Source organism: Monodon monoceros, unplaced genomic scaffold (genome assembly GCF_005190385.1).
Source record: "Monodon monoceros isolate NGI ecotype Baffin Bay Population unplaced genomic scaffold, NGI_Narwhal_1 Super_Scaffold_9, whole genome shotgun sequence".
Lineage (NCBI taxonomy): Eukaryota > Metazoa > Chordata > Mammalia > Artiodactyla > Monodontidae > Monodon > Monodon monoceros.
Window position 1 is genome coordinate 15,094,611 of NW_021703786.1, and position 20,804 is coordinate 15,115,414.

At 53.4% G+C, this 20,804-nt stretch overlaps 2 protein-coding genes across 4 annotated transcripts; one reads left to right on the plus strand and one right to left on the minus strand.

Moving 5' to 3' along the window:
- PRR15L (proline rich 15 like) lies at positions 1-5,328 on the plus strand. 2 transcript variants are annotated; one of them, XM_029212285.1, is made up of 2 exons: positions 1-243; positions 4,166-5,328. In XM_029212285.1, exon 2 carries the CDS (start codon positions 4,195-4,197, stop codon positions 4,495-4,497), a length of 303 nt encoding a protein of 100 aa, XP_029068118.1. In that variant the 5' UTR covers positions 1-243; positions 4,166-4,194; the 3' UTR covers positions 4,498-5,328. The 2 variants fall into 2 exon arrangements, with proteins under 2 accessions (XP_029068118.1, XP_029068119.1); XM_029212286.1 differs by having other exon boundaries at positions 31-48; positions 4,166-5,324.
- Positions 5,329-7,441: 2,113 nt separating this feature from the next.
- Positions 7,442-13,923, minus strand: PNPO (pyridoxamine 5'-phosphate oxidase). Of its 2 annotated transcripts, XM_029210631.1 has the most exons (7): positions 13,650-13,923; positions 12,640-12,764; positions 11,457-11,556; positions 10,568-10,621; positions 10,187-10,315; positions 9,792-9,862; positions 8,788-9,570 (listed from the first exon to the last, which is right to left on the minus strand). In XM_029210631.1, the coding sequence occupies exons 1-7, from the start codon at positions 13,785-13,787 to the stop codon at positions 9,402-9,404; spliced, it is 786 nt and encodes a 261-aa protein (XP_029066464.1). In that variant the 5' UTR covers positions 13,788-13,923; the 3' UTR covers positions 8,788-9,401. The 2 variants fall into 2 exon arrangements, with proteins under 2 accessions (XP_029066465.1, XP_029066464.1); XM_029210632.1 differs by lacking the exon at positions 10,568-10,621 and having other exon boundaries at positions 7,442-9,570; positions 13,650-13,895.
- Between the last annotated feature and the right edge of the window lie 6,881 nt (positions 13,924-20,804).

Consider the following 20,804-nt stretch of genomic DNA (forward strand, 5'->3'; position numbering starts at 1 on the left):
GGGTTTCAGGTTCACCTTGACTCCTGGAGCTGCAGCGCCGCTGAGCAGGTACCCGCTCCTGCACCTGTTTCTCTCTCACCTGCTGCACAGCTGCTCCTACTCAGCTCTCCTGGCCTGAGCCTTGCCTGGCGTGGCACCCCGGAGGCACCCCTACCTCCCTCAGCCTCCCTCGGGGCAGCTCCTCCACTCAGCTCCTTCTCTAGGGAAGCTCTCGCCTCCAGCCCGGAGCGGTCGGGATCACAGGTACAGGCAGAGGGTGGGCAGGAGGGGAAACCAAGGCACAGACCTCTGTCAGGGGACCCAGTTCTGCCTCCACAGCTGACAGGCCCAGCTGGGAGGGGGAACCAGGCACGCAGGCTCCCATCTCTCGCTAGGTGGGCAGGCAGAACTCCACTCATCCCACTGGCTTCTTGGAGTCAATCCAGGCCTCCAACAGAGCTCCTTCTGGGAAAGTTTAACTCCAGAGCGGGGCTCTGTTAACTCTTGCTGAGCTGGAGCCTACCACCTCCTACCCCCCAGCCTGGAGGATGTTTCTGGCTGGCCAGTAGGAACATCTCCCTGTCCTATCCAGGGTACCCCAGTCTCATGCAGAGTGAAGAAGTACCACAGGGGCCCTGCAGAGAGATGGGGGATGGGGGTTCTGAGTTCTGTCTTGCAACATGGACGCTGACTTGCTCCCTCAATCCCCCTCCACCCTTCCACCTCCACCCCTGTCAATGGTTAACTTGTCCCAGCTCAGAAGGAGCCTAGCCCAGTCTGGGCAAGGCCCTTAGGAGAGCTCACAGAACCCAGCTGGCATGGTGGGGGCTGTCCTGGGGTGCCTACATGCATGCCAGGGTGCTGACCACCATAGGCGGGTGGGGGGGGGGGGCGCAGGCTGTCCCGTGAGGCCCTTTGTGGGTTCCCAAGCTGTGCAAACAGCAGAGGTGTAGCTTACATCTTCAGGGCTGATTTCTATCATCCCATGGATGGCAAGGCCCCGGGGCAGGGCCCTGCCCTCAGCGCGGCCTGCTCAGGGTCCTGCACAACCAGACGTGTCACCAAATGCCGAGTCTGTTCAAAATCCCGAGTACCTTCCCTTCCCCCAGGCCTCCCTAGCCTCTGTGACTAGGCATGGACATGTGGCTGTAGGCATCTGGCTCTTTGCAACTTTGGATACCTGGGAAGTTTGGCTATTGTGTCACTTTTTTTTTTTCTAAAGCAAATCAGATTTTACACTACTTTGGGGTAGCTCACTATTTAAAAGAATCTTATAGCCAGGTTATCTTGTAAAACAAAGAATAGTCCACTAATTTATCTGTTCCGCAAGTTCAGATTTCCATAGGTCAGGCTTGCCTAGAGGGCCAAACACCTGCTTACTGGTGCGCGCATGTCCTCCTGGACAGAAGGGATAGCAAGGCATGGCAAAAAGCATCTTGGAGAGACCAGAGTTCTCCAAGGCCAGGAGACAAGGGCACCAATGCCTTGGTGCCGTAGTAGAGGCTCCAGGGCAGGGTCCAAGGGCTATTCCGACCTCTCTCTGTGGTTTTCTGACACAGTTTGGTGGTTACTGTCAGTTCAGGAGCTGGATCCTCCACTCCCCAAGTTCCTTGGCAGTGGGAGGTGGTGCGGCTGTGGACTTTGCCCCGGACCAGGTGGTGACTGGGGCACCCACAGGCCAAGCAAGCGCCATGTCCCTCCTTCCCAGCCCTCCCCACAGCTCCTTCCAGAAACCCATCTGGCACACCAAGTTCTGTGCAAGGCTGTGCTCAGCCCAGGTGGGGCAGACTGCCAAAGCAAAGCTCTCAGGCTATCCCCTTGGTGCGCTCACCTCTCCAGGGTGCTCTGAAGGTATTTATCTGACTACTCACCCCTCCTTCACTTTCTTTTTTTTTTTTTTTGCGGTACGCGGGTCTCTCACTGCTGTGGCCTGTCCCGTTGCGGAGCACAGGCTCCGGACGCGCAGGCTCAGAGGCCATGGCTCACGGGCCCAGCCGCTCCGCGGCATGTGGGATCTTCCCGGACCGGGGCACAAACCCGTGTCCCCTGCATCGGCAGGCGGACTCTCAACCACTGCGCCACCAGGGAAGCCACCTCCTTCACTTTCTAAGTGGGAGCTGCACTAGATCTCCCTGGGATTCTCTTGCTACTTGAGCTCAACTCGAGGGACAGAGCTGGCAAAGTGGGATCTGCTTCCTGCACAGAGAGGTGGGAAGCAATCCACTGGGTATCTGCTTTGGGCAAGGGGATGGGTATACAGAGGACCAGGGGATGACCGGCAACAAGGGGGCCATGGAGGCAGGCACTCAATTCATTCCAAGCCTAGGTCAGTATCCTGCTTTCATTTTTTCTGAATTTGATATGCTCCCCCTCTAAAAGAAATCCAGACTCATTATGGAAAACCTGGGAATCAAAAAATGGAGAGGAGGGCTTCCCTGGTGGCACAGTGGTTGAGAGTCTGCCTGCCGATGCAGGGGACACGGGTTCGTGCCCTGGTCCGGGAAGATCCCACATGCCGCGGAGCCTGCGCGTCTGGAGCCGGTGTTCTGCAACAGGAGAGGCCACAATAGTGAGAGGCCCACGTACGGCTAAAAATAAATAAATAAAATAAATAAATAATAAATAAATAAATGGAGAGGAGAAAACATCCCCTATTCCTTCTACATAAAGAAAACCAATATTAATCATTTGTCATATTTCTTTCTGGTCTTTTTAGAAAATGTAAATGTAGTTAAGACCATCAGGGTTTTTTTGTTTGTTGGTTTTTTGGGTTTTTTGGCCACGCCGCATGGCTTGCGGAATCTTAGTTCCCCACCAGGGACTGAATCCAGGCCCTCGGGCCCTCAGCAGTGAAACGGTGGAGTGCTAACCACTGGACCGCCAGGCAATTCCCAAGACCATCAGTTTTTAAAAGGAGGCGACACGTTTGCCTGGGCTTAGGCTGGCTGTAGCTTTCTGTACTGTGTACTGTGGCTATCGCACCCTCCTCCTCAGGACTTTCACAGCCCATGCCACGGAGTCCTGAGAACCAGATCACCAATCCCTCCAGGCCCAGAGATGTCTCCATTTCTCACTGCTCTGCGTGCTTTTTCATTGATCTTAATCCCTCCAGTCTATGCTCTCTTCTTCTTGTGGTGTCCAGGCAACTTCATCTGCCAGAACTTCGACTAGCTCAGGCGGCAACTTTGTGGAAATTAGTAAAAGGCTAGGCCACATCTGTGTCACGACAGGGGAGAAGCCTGGATTTCAGCCCCGTTGCCCCACCTCTTGTGGGGTATCCTTATGGAGGGTCCAGCCTGTGATAACCAGATCCCACATGTACCTCTTGGCCACACCAAACTTCCTTCCAAATGTTCAGGTCACCTTCAAACCCCTGTCCTTGTGGAAGCCATATGGGGAAGGGGAGCCACCCCTCAATAATTATCACATTAGCATAAATGTTATTGAATACTTTGCAAAGCATGTCTACCTCCTGGGCAGGAATTAACGTTAGAGCTAAATGTTAGGGCTGAAAGGGATGGGTGAGGACACTGAGGCCCAGAGAAGTAACTTGCCAGAGGTCACGAGGCTGGAACAGTCCTCGGGACTTCCCGCTCCCAGCCTGACATTTCTCCCCTTAGAAAAACCCCGGCTGCTCATTTAGTCGTGGTGGGGACCACTGGGAAGTCCAAATTACTCTGACCATCACAAATCCTATTTAATTTTGTAATGAATTCCAAGTAAAATGCACAGCGTGTTTCTGTCCATCTGATACCAGCTGACCATCTGTCCACTCCTGGCAGCAGGGCCTGGAGGTATAGCAGGAACAGCATGGGAAGGTGGCAAAGGCCTGGTTGCTGTGTGACCGGGGCGAGCTCTTCCCCTTCCTGCAGCCCCAAGGGGCCTGGAGTGTCAAAGCTGCCTGGCAGTGGTGTTTGGTTGTCCCATTGTCCCCTCCGCCTGGCTCAGATGGCTTCCCCATGGATGTCTTCTTGGCCACCCCTTCCCCAGACCCCTCTCTCTCCTGATAGACCCCAAAAGTATTGCATCGCCTACCTGAATCCTGGGTTCATTTGGCCCCAGGCTTCAATTCTTTCAAGCCCAGGCTATGAAAATAGCCCACATTTGGGAGACTAGAAAGGGCTGCTCCGAGGCCCCCGCCCCTTCTCCCCACTGACCCCTTTCTCTACATCCCCTGCTCCTGCAGAAAGCCCCACCCTCGGGTCTGAGAGCACCATGACCGAAGTTGGTTGGTGGAAGCTGACTTTCCTCCGGAAAAAGAAATCCACTCCCAAGGTGCTGTATGAGATCCCTGACACCTACACCCAAACTGAGGGCGGCGCAGAGCCCCCAAGGCCTGACGGCGGGGGCCCCAACAGCAACTTTAACACCCGCCTGGAGAAGATTGTGGACAAGAACACGAAGGGCAAGCACGTCAAAGTCTCCAATTCGGGCCGCTTCAAGGAGAAGAAAAAAGTCCGAGCTACGCTGGCAGAGAACCCCAACCTCTTTGATGACAGGGAGGGCAAAGGACAGTGAAGGCGGCCAAGGAGGACGCTAGCACCTCCCCACTCCCTGCCATCAGCCGGATCTGGGACGGGAGCTCGCCACGCTGGCCTCTTTGGCCACAGCTGAAGCCTCGACGGCAGTCGATGCCTGCTGGCAGGAAACGTCTGGTTTTAGGTTTGTATTTACGTGCTCCAGCTTTCTGGAAGGCCTGAGAGATCCCAGGTCCTCCCGCCCTCCCCCACCACACACAAAGGCACTCCAGTTCAAGGATGAAAAGTCCCACTCAGGAAGGACAGCCCTCCTCGAAGAGGTGGAAGCACCAGAAGGGAGGTGGGCGTGGAAGGAATGGAACGGGGAGCTGGACAGACCTCACCCCCTCCTGGGACACAGGGTCAAGGGTGAGTTTGCATTGCTGCTCCCTCTACTTTCTCTACCTGTGATTATTCTCTGGATCGATTCTGAGAGTGCGTTTTCCGGAAGCCACGTGCTGCGGGGTGGCTTCCTGGAGCTGCTGCGGAGATGCTGAACTTGAGCTCACCTCCTAACTCAGGTGGGAAACTTCCTGGAACTTTGCCCCCAGGTGCAGGGGGAGGGCAACCCTGGCGCTCCCTAGGGGGTGCTGCAGAAGGCCAGATTAGGGACCCCATGGGTTCCTGCACAAACCCTCAAAGGAAAGCTACACTGCCCCGCGGGTCCAAACTCAGAAAGGGGGTGGGAGGCTCTGACAGGAGCCCTCCTCCCCCTACTAGTATTTAAGATGGATCAGCCTCAGAGGTGAGTCCTGCAGCCTTGAATTTTGTTTAAAAAAATCCTCGTAGGTTTCTCTTTTTGTAATAAACAATGCTGCAGAAGCAGAGAACCTGTTTATGCTCTTGTCTTGCATTTACTGAGATGCTGTTTTTCATGCCTTTACTCTCTTTTACTTTGTGTTCGAACTATTCCTCTCAAGCACCAGGAAGGGTCCCCAGGTGTAAAAATGTAGCACCTGGGTCACTAACTTCACCACCAGCCATCTTTAGCATCTGGAGATGAAGAGAGTAAAGGAGGGAGCTAGTCACACCTCAGCAGGAGAGGCTGTCAGGGGCTCCAAGAGAATGGAGTAGACCTTTGGTGACCAATCCCCAAATCTCAGTGGTTTGGTTTGGGATCCAGACTCAAATTCTGGTTCCCCCCTTAGTAGCTGTGTGATGTGGGGGAACATTAAAAGGAAAAAAAAAAGCAGCAACAGCAACAATAACAAAAAACACCTCCTCTGAGCCTGTTTCCTCTTCTGTAAAAGGGGCTGTAATAATACCTATTTCACAGGGGGTGGTCAGTATTAAGTGGCCCGTAAGTAGTCCTATAGTAGGTGCCCAGTGAATATCGGTTTCCTTCCCCTTCCTTTATGAAGGAACTCCACCATAGCCCACAGCTACTGTTTAAGGACAAGGAGACAGCTTACTCCCTATGCTGTTAGATCCAGACCCAGGAGCTGAGAACTGGAAAAAATTGGCCAAATCTCTGGAGCTCATGGTGGGAACAGAGAGAGACCCAGGTGACAACTAAACAATGTGATTCTGTGGCTTCCAGGTCAGCTCCTCGCAGGCTACTGGGCCACCCCAGGGAGGTACTCAGGAAATTTACCAAAACAAACAGACCTGTACAAGGGTGCCTTTGTCAGGTGGCCTCACCCAGGCCAGAGGGAACTCTGATGAGTGTGGGAGACCAGGGGCCGGAGGGAGGGAAGGCGGGCTCAGGTGTGCTGCCTTCCCCAAAGCCTCTTCCCGTACCCCTCCCCACCACATGGAACTTTCTAGGGTCCCATCAATCACTCAGTCCATAAAGCCTCCCATGGAGGAGCTGACTTTCCCAGGGCTGCAGCTCTGCCTAGGGTTAGCAGCTGAGACTCACAGAGGGCTTCTAACGGGCCAGGCGCTGTGACAAGTCCTCCACGAGGGTCCTCCTTTAACTCATCACAGGTGCTATCATTATCGCTGTTTTCCACTTTTCCAGGTGCATTAGCTGAGGCTTAGAGAGGTCAAGTCACTAGCCCTAGGTCAGGGCTTGCAGTGGCCGAGCTGGGACGGAGGCCAGAGCTGTGCACATGACTGCTGCACCACACAGCCCCTTCCACACTTGATTTTTATCTGCTTAGGGAAGGGAAACTGAGGCTCAGAACAAGGAAAGGAGCACAGTCACCTTCTGCAGAAGGGGAGGTGGGGTTATGCCTGGGCCTCGGGATCCTGGACGGCGAGCACCATCCGATGGGGCTGCCCAGACCCTGGAACCAGTGAGGGAAAGTCAACCAGCTTCAAAGGTGAGTGTCCCCTGTGACCCCAGACCGTAGGGACCTGCCACTTCAGCCATCCTGAGGTTCCCTGAGGCAAGGGGGGGTGAGGTTGGGCCCTGGGCCACTGACCCGTGGTTCTATCCCATGCTGGCAACGCATGCACCACCACCCCTCTTAGGTGGAGAGAGTCTGCAGGCCCCCCTGCCCCATGCTTGCCACCCCACTCCACGGCCCAAAGTGATGTCCGCGGAATCTTCCAGGGAAACTCCACATATATCCCTAAGCTGGGGGATGGATGAATGGGGGTGGGGGGGGAGGTACTAAAAGCCAAAGGGAGATCTGGCTGCCCAGGGAGTCGGAGCCAAGGCGGCTGCAAGTTTTCACGAGGCCGGGGCAGGAGGAGGAGGAAGCGAGGGTGCAGATATGTGCGGGAGCCGGGAGAGGCTGCGGGTTATCGACCACAGTTTCACTGGGACAAGACCCAGGGGTGGCAAGGGGGAAAGGGCGAGGCAGGGAGGGCCAACCAGAACTGGCCTGCGCCGCCCAGGAGGGGCCAACCCTGGGCTTCGGGCTCCCCCTGCTGGACGCCCAACCTCCCGGAGGGGAGAAGCCAGTTGGGAGGAGTTGCTTAATTCCCCAACTCCCCTCAATCCTGGGGGGCGGGGACGAGACTGGGCTAGATTGAACATTAATATCATGCGTGGATGACGAGCTTTTATTATAGACTCGGCACAGTGATTGTCAGACAGAGGAGAGGAGAGGAACAGCTGAGACCAGGCCCAAAGCAGGGGGGATACAGAGCCCCCAACAATGCAAACAGGACACGGTAGGGAAGGGCACCCCAGCACCCTCTCCTGCAGGTGGCCACAGGATTACTGTTGTGCCTTCCTGCACCCAGGCTTAAGGGGGGCCAACACCCAGAGGGCCGCCCTTGGAGGAGGGAGTCAGTAACAGACACGGAAGCACACGCCCATGCAGTGGAATGAAGCAGTTTACAGGGTAGCAAGCTCAGGGCCAATGTGTACAAATAGTCAGTTCTCTGATCCCGGCTTAGTCACAGCAAACATTTGCCCAGCCTGGCTCCTCTCCGAAGCCTGTAGGCCACTCATCCAGGTTGTCCCTGGTCACCAGACTTGGGCTCGAGGAAAGCAAATACTACAGCTCAGCACAGGCCTCAGCCAAGGGTGACTGAAGAATCCAATTGTGAGGGCGGGAGGCGGTTGCTTTAGAAGTTGAGGCTAGTGCATTGGGTCACCTGGGGGCGGGGGTGGTCTTGTTGAAAGCTGAGTGAGATTCAGTGGGTCTGGGCTGGGCTCCCAAGTGATGCTGATGCCGCTGGCCTGTGGACCACACTGCAAGTAGCAAGCATCTACTACTGGGGGGTCTCAACCTCGGCTGCACAGAATTCCCCGAGGACCTTTTAAACTTCCTCAAGTCTGGGCTGCACTCACACTGGTCAGATCATCTCTGAGGGTGGGTCTGGGCACCAGGGTTTTTTAAGCTCCTCGGTAATTCCAGTGAGGATGAAAACCAGTGATCTAGGAGTCATCATCAGGTGGGGGTGGGGGTGGGGGTAAAAGGATGTGTGAGTGTCAGCAAAGTATAATTTCTATTATTTAATTTTATACCTGGAAAGTAAAATACATATAAATGTATGTATATATGTATTTCACATACATATAGTTTTTATAACCAAATATGGAAAGTAAAGCTTGATGAAAAGCTTCCTGATACATAGGTACCAGCACAAGTGCCTTCTACAAAACTCCTGACAGTGACAGAACACTCATTACCTAACCTACACCCTCCTAGGCAGCCCCAATTGTTTGAAATCTCTTCTCATATTGAGATGAAACGTACTTCTGTGCAGCTTCCACCTGTGGGTCCTTTGGAGCTACAGAGAATAAATTTAGTCTCTTTTCCACATTGCTGTGCTTCGGATAATGGAAGGCAGCTATCAGTTGGGTTAAGTGGTATAAAAATATCCTATTAGTAAATGAGATAGTTAAGGTACTTTTCGTTGCAAGCAACACAAATAGATAATGGCTAGTTTAAGCAGAAAAAAAATTTTTTTTTTTGTAAAGAGATAATGGGTTTTCTGAGGTAGGAGGAGGAATTGCACAACCCAGACACGGGAAGGAGGGATCCAGGGACTGCTGAGGGAGTTGCAAGAGCAGCACCCAGAGGCTGTTGCTTCTAGGCGGCCATTATTGACTTGGCTACAGACACTCCTATGCTCTGAGTCCCTCCGTTTCAAATTTCAAATTGGTGACGAGAAAAAACAATTGGCTAGATTGGCTCAGGTGCTTCTGCTGGGACCAACGGGCTTTGGCCGGTATGACTGTCACGTGATAACAGACAAGGCTGCTGTGGGCCCAGCCCCTGTCACCAGAAAAGGGAATCACACCAGATGCTACCCCTAGAGGGAGCTATTCCAATAAATCATAGTTAAGGTCAAGAATAATTATGGGATTATTTTACATTTGTGATTGTCCATGCCACTGTTAGACACCACTAGACCCGCTGACTACAGAGAACTCTCTGAAGGGCCCTGAATATAAGAGGTGGGAAGGGAAATGCGTTGAGTTTAGAAGGGCCTGGCTCCTGATCCCATACCCTCTCTTAGCACGGATCCCAGCTCCAGTCAGCGCCAGCAGATTGGGAGTCAGGGTGCAAGTCTCTCATAGAGCCAGTCTTCCTCCCCTCGGTGGGTCATGGGCCCCAAGGGGGAGTCTCCTGTCGGTAGGCCCCGTCGAAAAGCGATCCGGTCATGCAGGCGGTTGGTTTGGCCTTGCCAGAACTCCATCACTTGGGGGTACAGGGTGTAGCCACCCCTACAAGGAGAAGCAGAGGCTTCGGTGCTCTGCGCGTTTGTCCAGCCAGGCAACCCCAACACCCTCCGCGCCATCCCAGCGCCCCGTGAAGGGAGGTGCTGGCGTGCATCAAACAAGGGTTGCCAGGAAGGAGGAGATCTGTAATTCCATGGACAGGGTGGCTTTAAGTAAGCACGAGGGTCCCAGTGTCCCTTTCTAGACGACCACCAGGTATCACTCACCAGTATTTTGGCTTCGGCACCTCTTGTTCCTGGTAGAGTTGCTCCAGTTCCTCGTTTTTCTTTCTCAGATACTGTCCAGGGGAAGGAGATGGAGGAAGGGCCAGACCCAGTCAGTGATTCACTTAATCACCACTTACTGAGCATGTGCTCTTGTGCCAGGTGCTGAGGACACTGGTGCGCAAGCCCGGCTGGCCTCTGGCCTCTAGGGGCACAGTCCAACGGGAGGGTCAGACAGATACAGGAGGCCTGTTCCCTGCTCGCCAAATCCACGTCCCCCAGGGAGACCATCCATTTCACTTTGCTGGAGAGAGAGGGCCCTGGCACCCCCTGGGGACAGCCTCTGGGGCTGAGCCAAAGCACTACCACCCAGAGGACTAAGGAGAAGCCCCATTCACCTCCCGATCGGGGATCACCGAACTCTGGTGACTGACCACAGCCCCAATCTGGCTGCTCTTGGGGCGGGAGTGGAAGTAGCACTCGGCCTCCTCCTCGGGCAGCTTCTTCACGGGACCCTCCACTCGCACCTGCACAGGGACGGTCCTGGTTAGACGGCATTCAGTGCCACCCGCCCCCCCAACCAGTAGAGGCCCCAGTCCTCTCTGTTCTTCTCTTTATCCACTGCCCCGTCACGCCTGACTCCAGCTAGCCCAGCTAAGTGAGAGCCGTTTGAAAGGCAGGACGTTTGCCCAGCCTGGGGACCCTCACCAGGTTCATTCATAAACTCAGGCCCTTCCCACCCCTGCCCACCCCAGTCTGTCCCAGGAATGCACACTCACCTGACGGTTTAGGGGCTCCCAGTAGAAGACAAGGGAGGCAAAGGGATTAGAGTCCTGGAAATGAAACAGAATCCACAGACAGTCATCCGGACAGAAGTGAGGACGCCTCCAGCATGGGGGGAAGGCAGGGAGTCTGCATCGCGCAGGCCCACTGCAGATGCATTTACTGTAACGTCTCATTTTTAAATCCTCAGAGGTAGGCCTACTTTTACAGGTGTGGAGACAGGCTCAGAGAGGTTAAGTAACGTGCCCAGGTTCACACGGTGAATGGGCCAGATGGACTCCAAAGTGAGGCTTGCCATTTCTCTCACCCACAGATTTGCAAATCCTCAGAAATGTATGTTTGGCTGCACTGGACTCAGGGAAGGGTACTCATTTTGGATTCACGAATTGAATGCATACGAAGTGCCAACTCTGTGCTCAACACCAGGAGAGGTGCTGGGGGTATAACAGAGATACCACAGATGCAGCCTCTGACCCCAAGGAGCTTACGGTTTAGCAGAGGACACAAACATTAATCACATAATCCCATAAATACATGCATGGTTAGAAACTAAAAAAATGGCAGAAAGGAAAGTTGCCAGTTATAATGACTGCAAACAGTGCAAGGGGTCGACTCAGCCTGGGAGTCCAGAAGGCTTTCCTGAGGAGGTAACGTGGGGGCTGGACCCAAAGGAACAGGAGCTACTCAGGTAAACATGGGGAGGTAGGGGTGCCTACAGAGAGCACTCATCCACGGCAGAGAGAAGGGCAAGTGCAAAGGCCCGCAGGCAGGATGGTGCCTGAGCACAGCTGGCAAGTGGGTTGGGGCAGCTATGGCATGAGAAGGTGACCAATGAGTCAGGGCTGGACTCTGTAGGCCCAGGAAGGATTTACCATGAGCCCTCACCAGCTCTTGTCCCTTTCGACTCTCGAAGTTAGTGAAGAAGCGGAAGCCATCCTTGCCAAAGCCCTTCAGCAGCACCATGCGGGCGGACGGTTTCCCATCTCTGTGGCAAAGAGCAGAGCACTGTGGTCAGAGCCCCTCCCCACAGGATGTCTGAGCACCCCTACACCTGTACCCCCTGATTCTGCACTGTCTGTGCACTCAGGCTGCCCATTCCCACTTGCCCATGGGAATTTGTCCTGGAGGTGCAGTATGACACCATTGCCTAGGGCTCTGTAATGGACTGAACTGGGTTCCCCTAAAATTAAGTTTTGAAGCCCTAACCCGCAATGTGACTATATTCGCAGGCAGGGGCCTTTAGGGAGATAATTAAGGTTAAATGAGGTCATAAGAGTGGGACTCTAATCTAGCAGGCCTGGTGTCCTTATAAGAAGAGGAAGAGACACCAGAGCCCTCTCTCCCTGCGCACACAAAGGGAAGGCCATGTGAGGACACAGCAAAAAAGGTGTCCATCTGTAAGCCAGGAAGAGAGACCTCACTAGAAACCAACTCTGACAGCACCTTGACCTTGGACTTCTAGCCTCCGGAACTGTGAGAAAATAAATCTCTGTTGTTTAATCCCCCCCAGTCTGTGGTACTTTGTTATGGTGGCCCAAGCAAACTGGCTCTGGGGGATATCTGGGGGCACAGTACAAGAGCCCTGCCTTCAAGGCCTTGTGCTTTAGTGAGTGGGGGACAAGCAGAGTTGAATAAGAGGCTAATGTAAGAGATGTCTCAAGGGGTTTATGATGGATTGTCAAATGAATGACACAAACAAGAACTGTGCTAGATTTCAAGAGAGGAAGAGGGCTTTATGGAGAGGTTCCAGGAGATCTGCCTCTCAAAGAGCAGATGGGAACTGGGGAGACAGGGAGATGCGGGAGACACAGGTGTGTGTTGGGTTGGGTGCATCGAGGGCAGAGATGAATGAGGCACTACATTTTATCATTGAAATGGAATTGAGTAAAGTCTAATCTTTGGTTTAGAGGTAAGGACACTGAGGTCCAGAGAGGACAAGTTACTTGCCTGAGGCCACACAGCATGTTAATAACTAGAATCATAAAGTTGTCATCCATCAAATTGAGAGCTTCCTAAGTTTCCTACTTCATCTGTACCCACCTTCAGAAGGGCCCACAGCTATGCCTACCTGGTACAGGTAGCAAGACACATGGCATTGGCTTCCCCTATGTCAGGACACTGAACAGCCTCCTCAAACCAGGCAGCAAACTGCTTCATGGGGTTCAGGGAGGTCAACTGAGTCTCCTCAAACGCCTGGGAAGGGAGAGTTTTATTTCACTTAACAAACACATGTAGTGCATACTGTGTCCACGGCTCTGTTCTAGGCACTTTTCAAATATTAACTCATTTAGTCCTCATAACAACTATCTCATAACAAAAACCACGAAAAGGTGAATAGGTCCCACACCTACTGATGGACAAATCAGGGTTTCATGTCATGGGTGTCAAACCTATCACCTGGGGAGCCTAAAAAATAAGACAGATTCCTGGGCTCCACCCTGTAAATTCTCATTCAGTAGGTCTGAGGTTTAATGAAAACTTGCATGTTTAACATGCATTTCTGGAAATGCTCACATGCAACCAGATTTGGTAACCAGGCCCTGGTTCCCAATTCCAAAATAATTTTCTTGGTTTCTCTCCTGAGGAGGGAAAAGGCAGTAAGAGCCAGGAGCTTTCTCCTCCCCCTCCTGCATAAAACAGTCCTCCTGCCCCACGTGTTACTTATCAAACATGTATAAGCTAATTATCACTGTTCTAGGCACTTTTCAAATATCAAAGTCCATAATATCCCCGTGAGGTCAGTACTATCACTTCACAGGTGAGGAAACAGAGGCCCAAGGAGGTGAGTAAACCGCCCAAGGGGTGCGCGGAGCGACCTGCAGGATATCCAGGCAGACCCCCGAGTGCGCGCCCTGAGCCCCTAAGACAAGCTGCCTCTGGAGTCCACCTTCATCCTCGTTTCCCCGGAACACTTCCCCCCTTGATTGTCTTTGAACCCCCTTCTCCCACGGAGGTGACCCCGAGCCCCAAGGGGTGGAACAGAAACCCCAGGTTATCCCTCCCATTCCCCTCCGCTCCGGCGATGACTCGGATTCCCTGTGCCCCCGCCCCTGTGGAGGCCCTGCGGGGCGGCGGCACCTCTCGGTCCCCGCGGTAACTCTTGCGCATCGGTCCCAGGTCCATGACAGCACCGCGACTGCACAGGTGGCGGAGGCAGCGGGGCCACTCGGCGGGTCGCCCGAACGTCACGATGACGCCCCGTAGCCCGAACCTCATGGGGCCGCAGGCCACGTGACCCGGCGTCGCTCCGCGCTGGGTTCCGTTGGGTTCGGAACCAGTTTCTTAGCCCGGGAATCTACGCCGGCAAGGAAGAATTTGCCAGTTGCCGAGCCAGGCCCACAGGCCCAAGTCCTCCGAGCCACTGGGAGCCAATAGGAAGCCAGGGTTGGTGGAGGGAGCCGGGCGCGGAGATGCCATTGGTCAGAGTTTTCCAAGAGCGAGGCCAATTAGGGCAAGAACGGAGGAACCCTGCAGCCAATGGACGGCGCCTCCGGGGGCGGGAGCAGAGAGACAAGGAAATGCTGTCACCGCCGTTAACACGCACGTGGAGTTTGTTAAAGGTATAGGAAATGAAGCTGCCCTGGCCCGGGACGGGGAATGAGCCGCTGGGGGCTTGAGGGGAGTAGTCAGTATCAAGGGGCCGGCCCCTAGCAGGTGCCTGAAGGCCAGCTTAGTGCAGAAAGTACCCGTCGGAGGAGACTGGTGCCAGGAAAGGACAAATGGAAAATGGAATTAGGGGCCAGACTCGGAGGCAAGGTGATGTGGAGACACAGAAAGGGGCGATCTGGTGGGGGGGGAGAAATTGGCGTTCAAGAGTGGGACAGGTTGCAAATGACTTGTGGATCTCACGGGATAGGTACTGTACAGTGTGTGAGTATGGGGAGGTACTCTGGGGTCTGGGGAGGAGCAGTCTTACCAAGACTATGGTTAAGAAAGCAGATGGCTGAATGGGAAAGGGAAAGAGGGAAATTTGGGATCAAGCCATCCCAGACCAGAACCATCTTCCAGCTCGGAATCCCTTCTCTCCAGCCTCATTGCTATAACCTGGGTCAGAGCATGCTGCTCCCTTTCCTCATGGTTTCCCCTTTTGTGGTTGCAGCAGAGTTCACACTAGCCAGTGTTCTGGTAGATGGAAAGATTGCCCCACCTCTCCCGGGCCACCCCCATCTTTGTCGTTTCCCCTTTTTCACATTTTGCCCTTTCTAGGTAGCTGGAGTCTAGCTTCCAGGTCAGTGCCAGCCGTAAAGGAGGGCACAGGGGAGCAGGTGGCTATGCAAAAGTCACTTCCAGGCTGTGGACTCAGGGCTGAGAAATAGGACACCTGCCAGTGCCCATTCCAGCATTGACCTGGCTGGGGCAGCCTTGGGTCAAGGCCTCTGTGTAGTCCTGGTTTCCACCAACATCAGGAAGGGGAGCTGCAGGAGCCACCTAGGCAGGCACCCCAGGACTGTGCCAGGTAAGGGAAACTTCCTGCCCTGCCCAGGTGTCTGCATTACAGCCAAGCTTCATTAAGCCCAACATTAGATACCTATCATCCTTTATTACGTGCACATAGCTTGAGCCAAATAGAATCTGGAAGACAAATTTGCTGCAAAGAAATAATACATGTCTCAAGGCTTAACGATGTTGATCTATGGATCCTCCGCTGGTACAAAGTTTTTGTGTTGCCATCAATTTTCTCTGTCAGCACAGTTGAGAGAGAGTTGACTGGGCTTTCTTTCTTGTTGAAGTTGTCTTTCCACATATGAACATTGCTCCCCTCCTCCCAAGGCCCTGCACTTGAACCTGGGTAAGCAGTGATTAGTACCCTTCAGCTCAGGTGATTTTGTTCATGCAGCTACACTCTTAGCCCTGCTTGGGCTATGCTACCCTGGACCCAAGATTCTGGGGTACCAAGACTAGGATCATTTGAATGGTTTGCTTAAAAATTAAAAGCCAAGGGCTCGGTATAGTGGGGTAGACATGTGTTAAAGACTTCTTTTGGACCAGGCACTGAGCTAGGTCTGAAAATATGAAGATGAAGATGCATGGTTCCTGCCCACGAGGGGCTTATAGTCTACAGTGGGAGGCAGATCTGTAAGCTAAGGAGTTACAGGAATTTTAACAGGTGTTTCTGCAAGGTAAGGGGGAGCAAAAAGGAGGAAGTGGTCTCCAGAGGTCACACAGTCAGTAAAGGCTTCATAAAGGGAGCAGACATTTGATTTGCCTTAATGAGTAAGGGTTCTCCAGATGGACAACGGAACAGGCATGCCAGGAAGAGGGAGCAACTCGAGTGTGATGCTGCTGTAGCTAGGTAGTGAGAAAACAGACCAGGCGAGTAGTCAGGGGCTCAGTGCCTGCTGAAGATCAGGTAGGTAGCAAGGGCTAGGCTTTAGACAACTATTCTAAGTTTTTATCCTGTGCTGCTGTCAAACCAGGGTGTCTAATTCCTGGTATTTTAAGGCCAGGTAGAGAGAAAAATCTCTAGATTCTGACAGCCTCTTCCATCCTTGGCTGTTAGTGAGGAAGTTTGCAACTGGTTGCCTTTTTATATTTGCTCCTTCATCTTGAAGATAATAAGTAGGCTTGTATTGTGCTTTTCTGCCTAGTGGGATTTGGTGTCTAGATCACAAAGCAGCCCCACAGTGCAAACCAGGGGGGAAACATGCCCGCTGGCTGTGTTGCTACTGCTGCAACCCCAGCAAGGGGTTTGTCTGCTTGGGAGAAATGAATTTTTTATTGTTACTGCTTTGTCTTAAACATTTTGCCCACCCCCACACCCAACTTTGTAAAGTTACTAATCTTTTCTCGAGAGTCTTCAGTGAATAGAAACTATGTTGCAATACTGCATTGTACAGAGGCACCCCGGTTTCTTAATATGCAACAAAAGGCTGGCTGTGAGTTTGGGGGCTATGCCTTGCCTGTTTTCTTCTGATGCTTTTGCATTTATGTTCTTAAGTCACCTTTTAGTCTAATTGTTTGATTGAATTATATATTTCAGTTACATCTTGGTGACTGGATTTTTTTTTTTTTTTTTTGCGGTACGCGGGTCTCTCACTGCTGTGGCCTCTCCCGTTGCGGAGCACAGGCTCCGGACGCGCAGGCTCAGCGGCCATGGCTCACGGGCTTAGCTGCTCCGCGGCATGTGGGATCTTCCCGGACCGGGGCACAAACCCGTGTCCCCTGCATCGGCAGGCGGACTCTCAACCACTGCATCACCAGGGAAGCCCCTGGTGATTGAATTTTTGTTTTGGGATGTGGCTCTGGTGACAGAGTGGGTGATAGGCGAAGGAGGGCAAGACGCTGCTGTGTTCTCTGTAAGTGTCAGAGCCTGATGCCTGAGTTTGGGGGGTGTGGGGTGGTGAGGAGGGATTTGACTCAGCAGGATGGCTTTAGGCGACATGGGCGGTGCTGTTCATTGAAGTGGGGGAATGTTGGAGAGGCTTAAGGGAAAGATGAAGTCGCCTTCAGACCTGTTGAGTGTGAGGATTTATGGGACAACCACATTCGGTTGGGTTGGAAAATCAATTCTGGAGCTGGGGGAGAGGTCTGGGCTGATGGGATGGTTTAGGTGTCATGAGCCTCCAAGGTGGCACTTGAAGCCATGGGGGAGGATGACAGTGTCTGGGAAGGGAAGGGGGCCTGGAAGAGTGGTAAAGATGCTCCTGAAGTATAGCACCCAGCTTTCCAGGGGACCAACAGCAGGCCAGAAGGGGTGTGCTGGGGGCCCAGATCTCAGGAATTCTCCAGCCTAGCTTTGGGTGAACTCAGTGTGGAGCCTCAGGACATACAGACAGGTGGGTACTTGGTGCTCGGCCAGCAGATGCCTGAGCCCTGAGTATGGTTATCAGGTGACCCAGAGGGGGATGCAGGAAGGCTGACCCTTACCCGACTGTCCTGCTTGCAGTTATGGAGTTAACCCCTCACACAATCCTTTGCATGTGCTCACGGATTGCTCCCTGAATCTGTCCCATTGTTTTCATATGTGTTCCCCCTGAGAAGCTCCTTCATGGGAGGGACTGCTTAATTTCCCTGGCTCCTTCTCAGAATCCCAGCCAGGAAATGCTAATCTGTAATGTCTATGCATAATCTGCTTTTCTTAAACTTCTCTGAACTTGGTGAGTGGGGCTTGGGGTTTTTTGGCACCTGGTAGGAGCAGGGCCACCAAGAGGGTCTTTGTTGGCTGGAGGGATGTTAAGGTTTCCAGGGTGAGTTGGCTGGGTCATCTCTCTTAGCCCGGGCACTGGCTAATCAGAGAGTGGGCCACAGGTAGGGGGAGGAGGCCTGATGAGTTCTCAGCAGGCCCAAAGGATATGACCTGGCGGTTCCTTAGTTTCATTTAAGAAATCCTGGTCAATCCTCTTGGCCTGACCTGTGGTCATTTCTAATTTCCTCTTGGCCACGATCCCGATTAGCAGGTATTTGACGCTCCCCTCCAAGCCCTGATTCTCTGCCTCTCCCTCCATGGTTTGCTTTCTTTTCACCCACACCCCTCTTCTTTATTCCATCCTCCCAGGCTCACTTCCTGCTCTTCCACTCCCCGAGGACCTCTTCACTAGGAAACCCAACTGCCACCTGTCCTGAGATTATTGCAGTTCCTTTAGTGGCTTCATCCCAGCCCCAGAGACCTTGGTCAGGTGACAGGAGGTCTCTGTCCCAAGGCAGCGTCTGACCCCCAAGTTAGGTTCCCTGGAATCCACCACCATCTAGACCTCAGCCACGAGCCCCTGATGGGTGCAGGGACCTGAGATGCTGCAGGCAGCTCCCATCATTAAACTCAAGTGTGGGGCCTCAAAGGTGATTGTCAAGATGGACTGAGTAGTTTGAAGGAAGCCTGAGATCTATTTGCTGGTTTAGTTAGACAACAAAAAAGTACTTTGCCCGATGTGCCTTCAGGAGGGGAGGGTCTTCCCCAGCCCCCTTTTATTTCGGGCTCATAATCCTAGTATCTGGATGAGCTGTAGCATTGACCATCACTGAGCAGACAGGAGGGGGTGGTGAGGGGTGGCCTTGGTGCACAGGACCCTGGGGAGGGAACTCGGGCTGTGTGACCCCCACTCTCAAGCTGCTGGGAGTAACCTGCCCCCAGATTTTCAACCAGGGCCAATCAGGTGTCCTGGGGAGGCCTCTGGCCTGGGGCGAGCTTGGGCCACATCAGTGTCAACAGTCCCCACCCCCTGCAACTCCAGTAAATAAGGGATGGATTAAAGCAGATGAGGGCTAATTTGCCACCAGGTCTCTCCGTTCTCTCCCCAGGCCAACAGCCGTGCTAGGCAGAATACACTTTCCTGCTCCCTTTTTTTTTTTTAAATTAATTATTTGTTTATTTTGGCCGTGTTGGGTCTTCGTTGCTGTGCGCGGGCTTTCTCCAGTTGCGGTGAGCTGGGGGCTACTCTTCGTTGCGGTGCGCAGACTTCTCACTGTCGTGGCTTCTCCTGTTGCAGAGCACGGGCTCTAGGTGCGCAGGCCTCAGCAGTTGTGGCACGTGGGCTCAGTAGCTTTGGCTCGCGGGCTCTAGAGCGCAGGCTCAGTAGTTGTGGCGCACAGGCTCAGCTGCTCCGCAGCATGTGGGATCTTCCCGGGCCAGGGCTCGAACCCGTCCCCCGCATTGGCAGGCAGACTATCAACCACTGCACCACCGGGGAAGCCCTCCTGCTCCCTTTCTAACTCAGGCATCCCACGGGAGGCAGAGATGGTCAGGCATAACTTTTGAACCCGTGAGTCTCACCGGAGAAGGGAAATCCCGAGTGCCAGCACACCGCTCTGCCCGCTGAGGGCTGACACCTCATTTCCAAAGGATGCCAAGGAGTCAGGTCAGTTTCCACACTTGAAGCATAAAGCACATGACTTGGAATCAGTTCCCAGGAAAGGATAGTTCTTTGTGCCTGAGAGCAAAGCCGGTGGGGAACATGTGGCAGAAAGAGGTCAGTTGTTAACATTCCCCTTCTCTCGCCAATCCCGATCAAGAACACAGTAAGGCAGTTTTCTAGTCACACCATCCGCACGTGAGAGTAGATAAATATACCTCATGTCTTCCTCCTCCTGCCAGTGCAGCAATGAGAAGTGGGGCTGCTGGGCTGGTTAGGAGGCTTCCATGTCAGGGTAGAGACAGTGGTTGGTCTGGTATCACCCAAAGGGCTTAAGTATGCTTGGGACGGGACTCCCTGCCTGTTAATAAAGAAGTGATGGGGGCAGAGGACCTGTGATCTATCTGAGATCCATCTCCTTTTTATTTCTTCAGCTGATGTGAGGGTGGACTGGCTCTAAGGACAAGCTGTTTGCTTGCAAAAATGCAGGCGCTGGTGACAAAGGAAACACAGTTAAGGAGACTGATAGCTCTAAACGAGCCTTGCCACTCTTGCACAGAACAGCCACCCTGGCTGTGTCCTTTTGAGGCTGATTAAGAGGCATCGTTGTTACAAGAAAAGCACGTACTGTTCTCTATATGCTTGAGAACAACTTGCCTCTTCCTTCAGCTCAGATGCTCTTCAGGCCCCTGCTAGGTTTAAACACAGGCGCTGAGCTGGGTCCCATCGCAGTCTGCCTACCATCCCAACCCCTGATCTCCTAATGAGCCCTGTCCCATCCCCTGCCCACCCCCAAAAATCCCCACCAAAATTTCAGATCTGCAGCACTTGCTAAAACCAAAATCAGCCTGCTGCCTTCCCTGCGGTGCTGGGGTGAGGGACAGTAGAAGAACAGAAACTGGGGCCAGGGTTCTCTCTTGGGTAGAGCTGGGTTCTGGCCTGGCCCTCCACCCTGGGAAGGGACCTTGTGTTTTCTCCAGACTCTTTAGCCTTCTGGAAGTGACTGAGGCAAGGTCCCTTTGGATTTCTCCCCTAAGCTTCTTACTAACGGGCTCTGAGGCCAAAGCCCTGCTCCAGGGGTTGGAGAGTTGAGTGGAGGAATTCACTTGCTGGTAAGGAAGGCACTGCTGTTCACTTGAGTCTCTGGGCAGAGTATGCCTGCTTTGATCTGGGCAAAACTGGCTTAGGGGAGAACACAGCAGGAACTCCTGCACCAGGCCCTGCCCTCTGCAGTACCCCCCCAGGTGCTCTGGGGGCTTGTGCCAATGCCAGGAGGTCCTTGTGGCTGAAGCCCTTTTCGGGCTGTGGCCTAGATCTGCCAAGGTCAGGAGGACAAGGTCCTGCCCTGGTCCCAGTGCGGACAGCTCCGAGAAACCAGGGCTCCCTCCTCAGGATTCCCCTCTCGGAGCTCTCCGAGGGGAAAGACAAAGGAAGCTGCAGTGCCAAG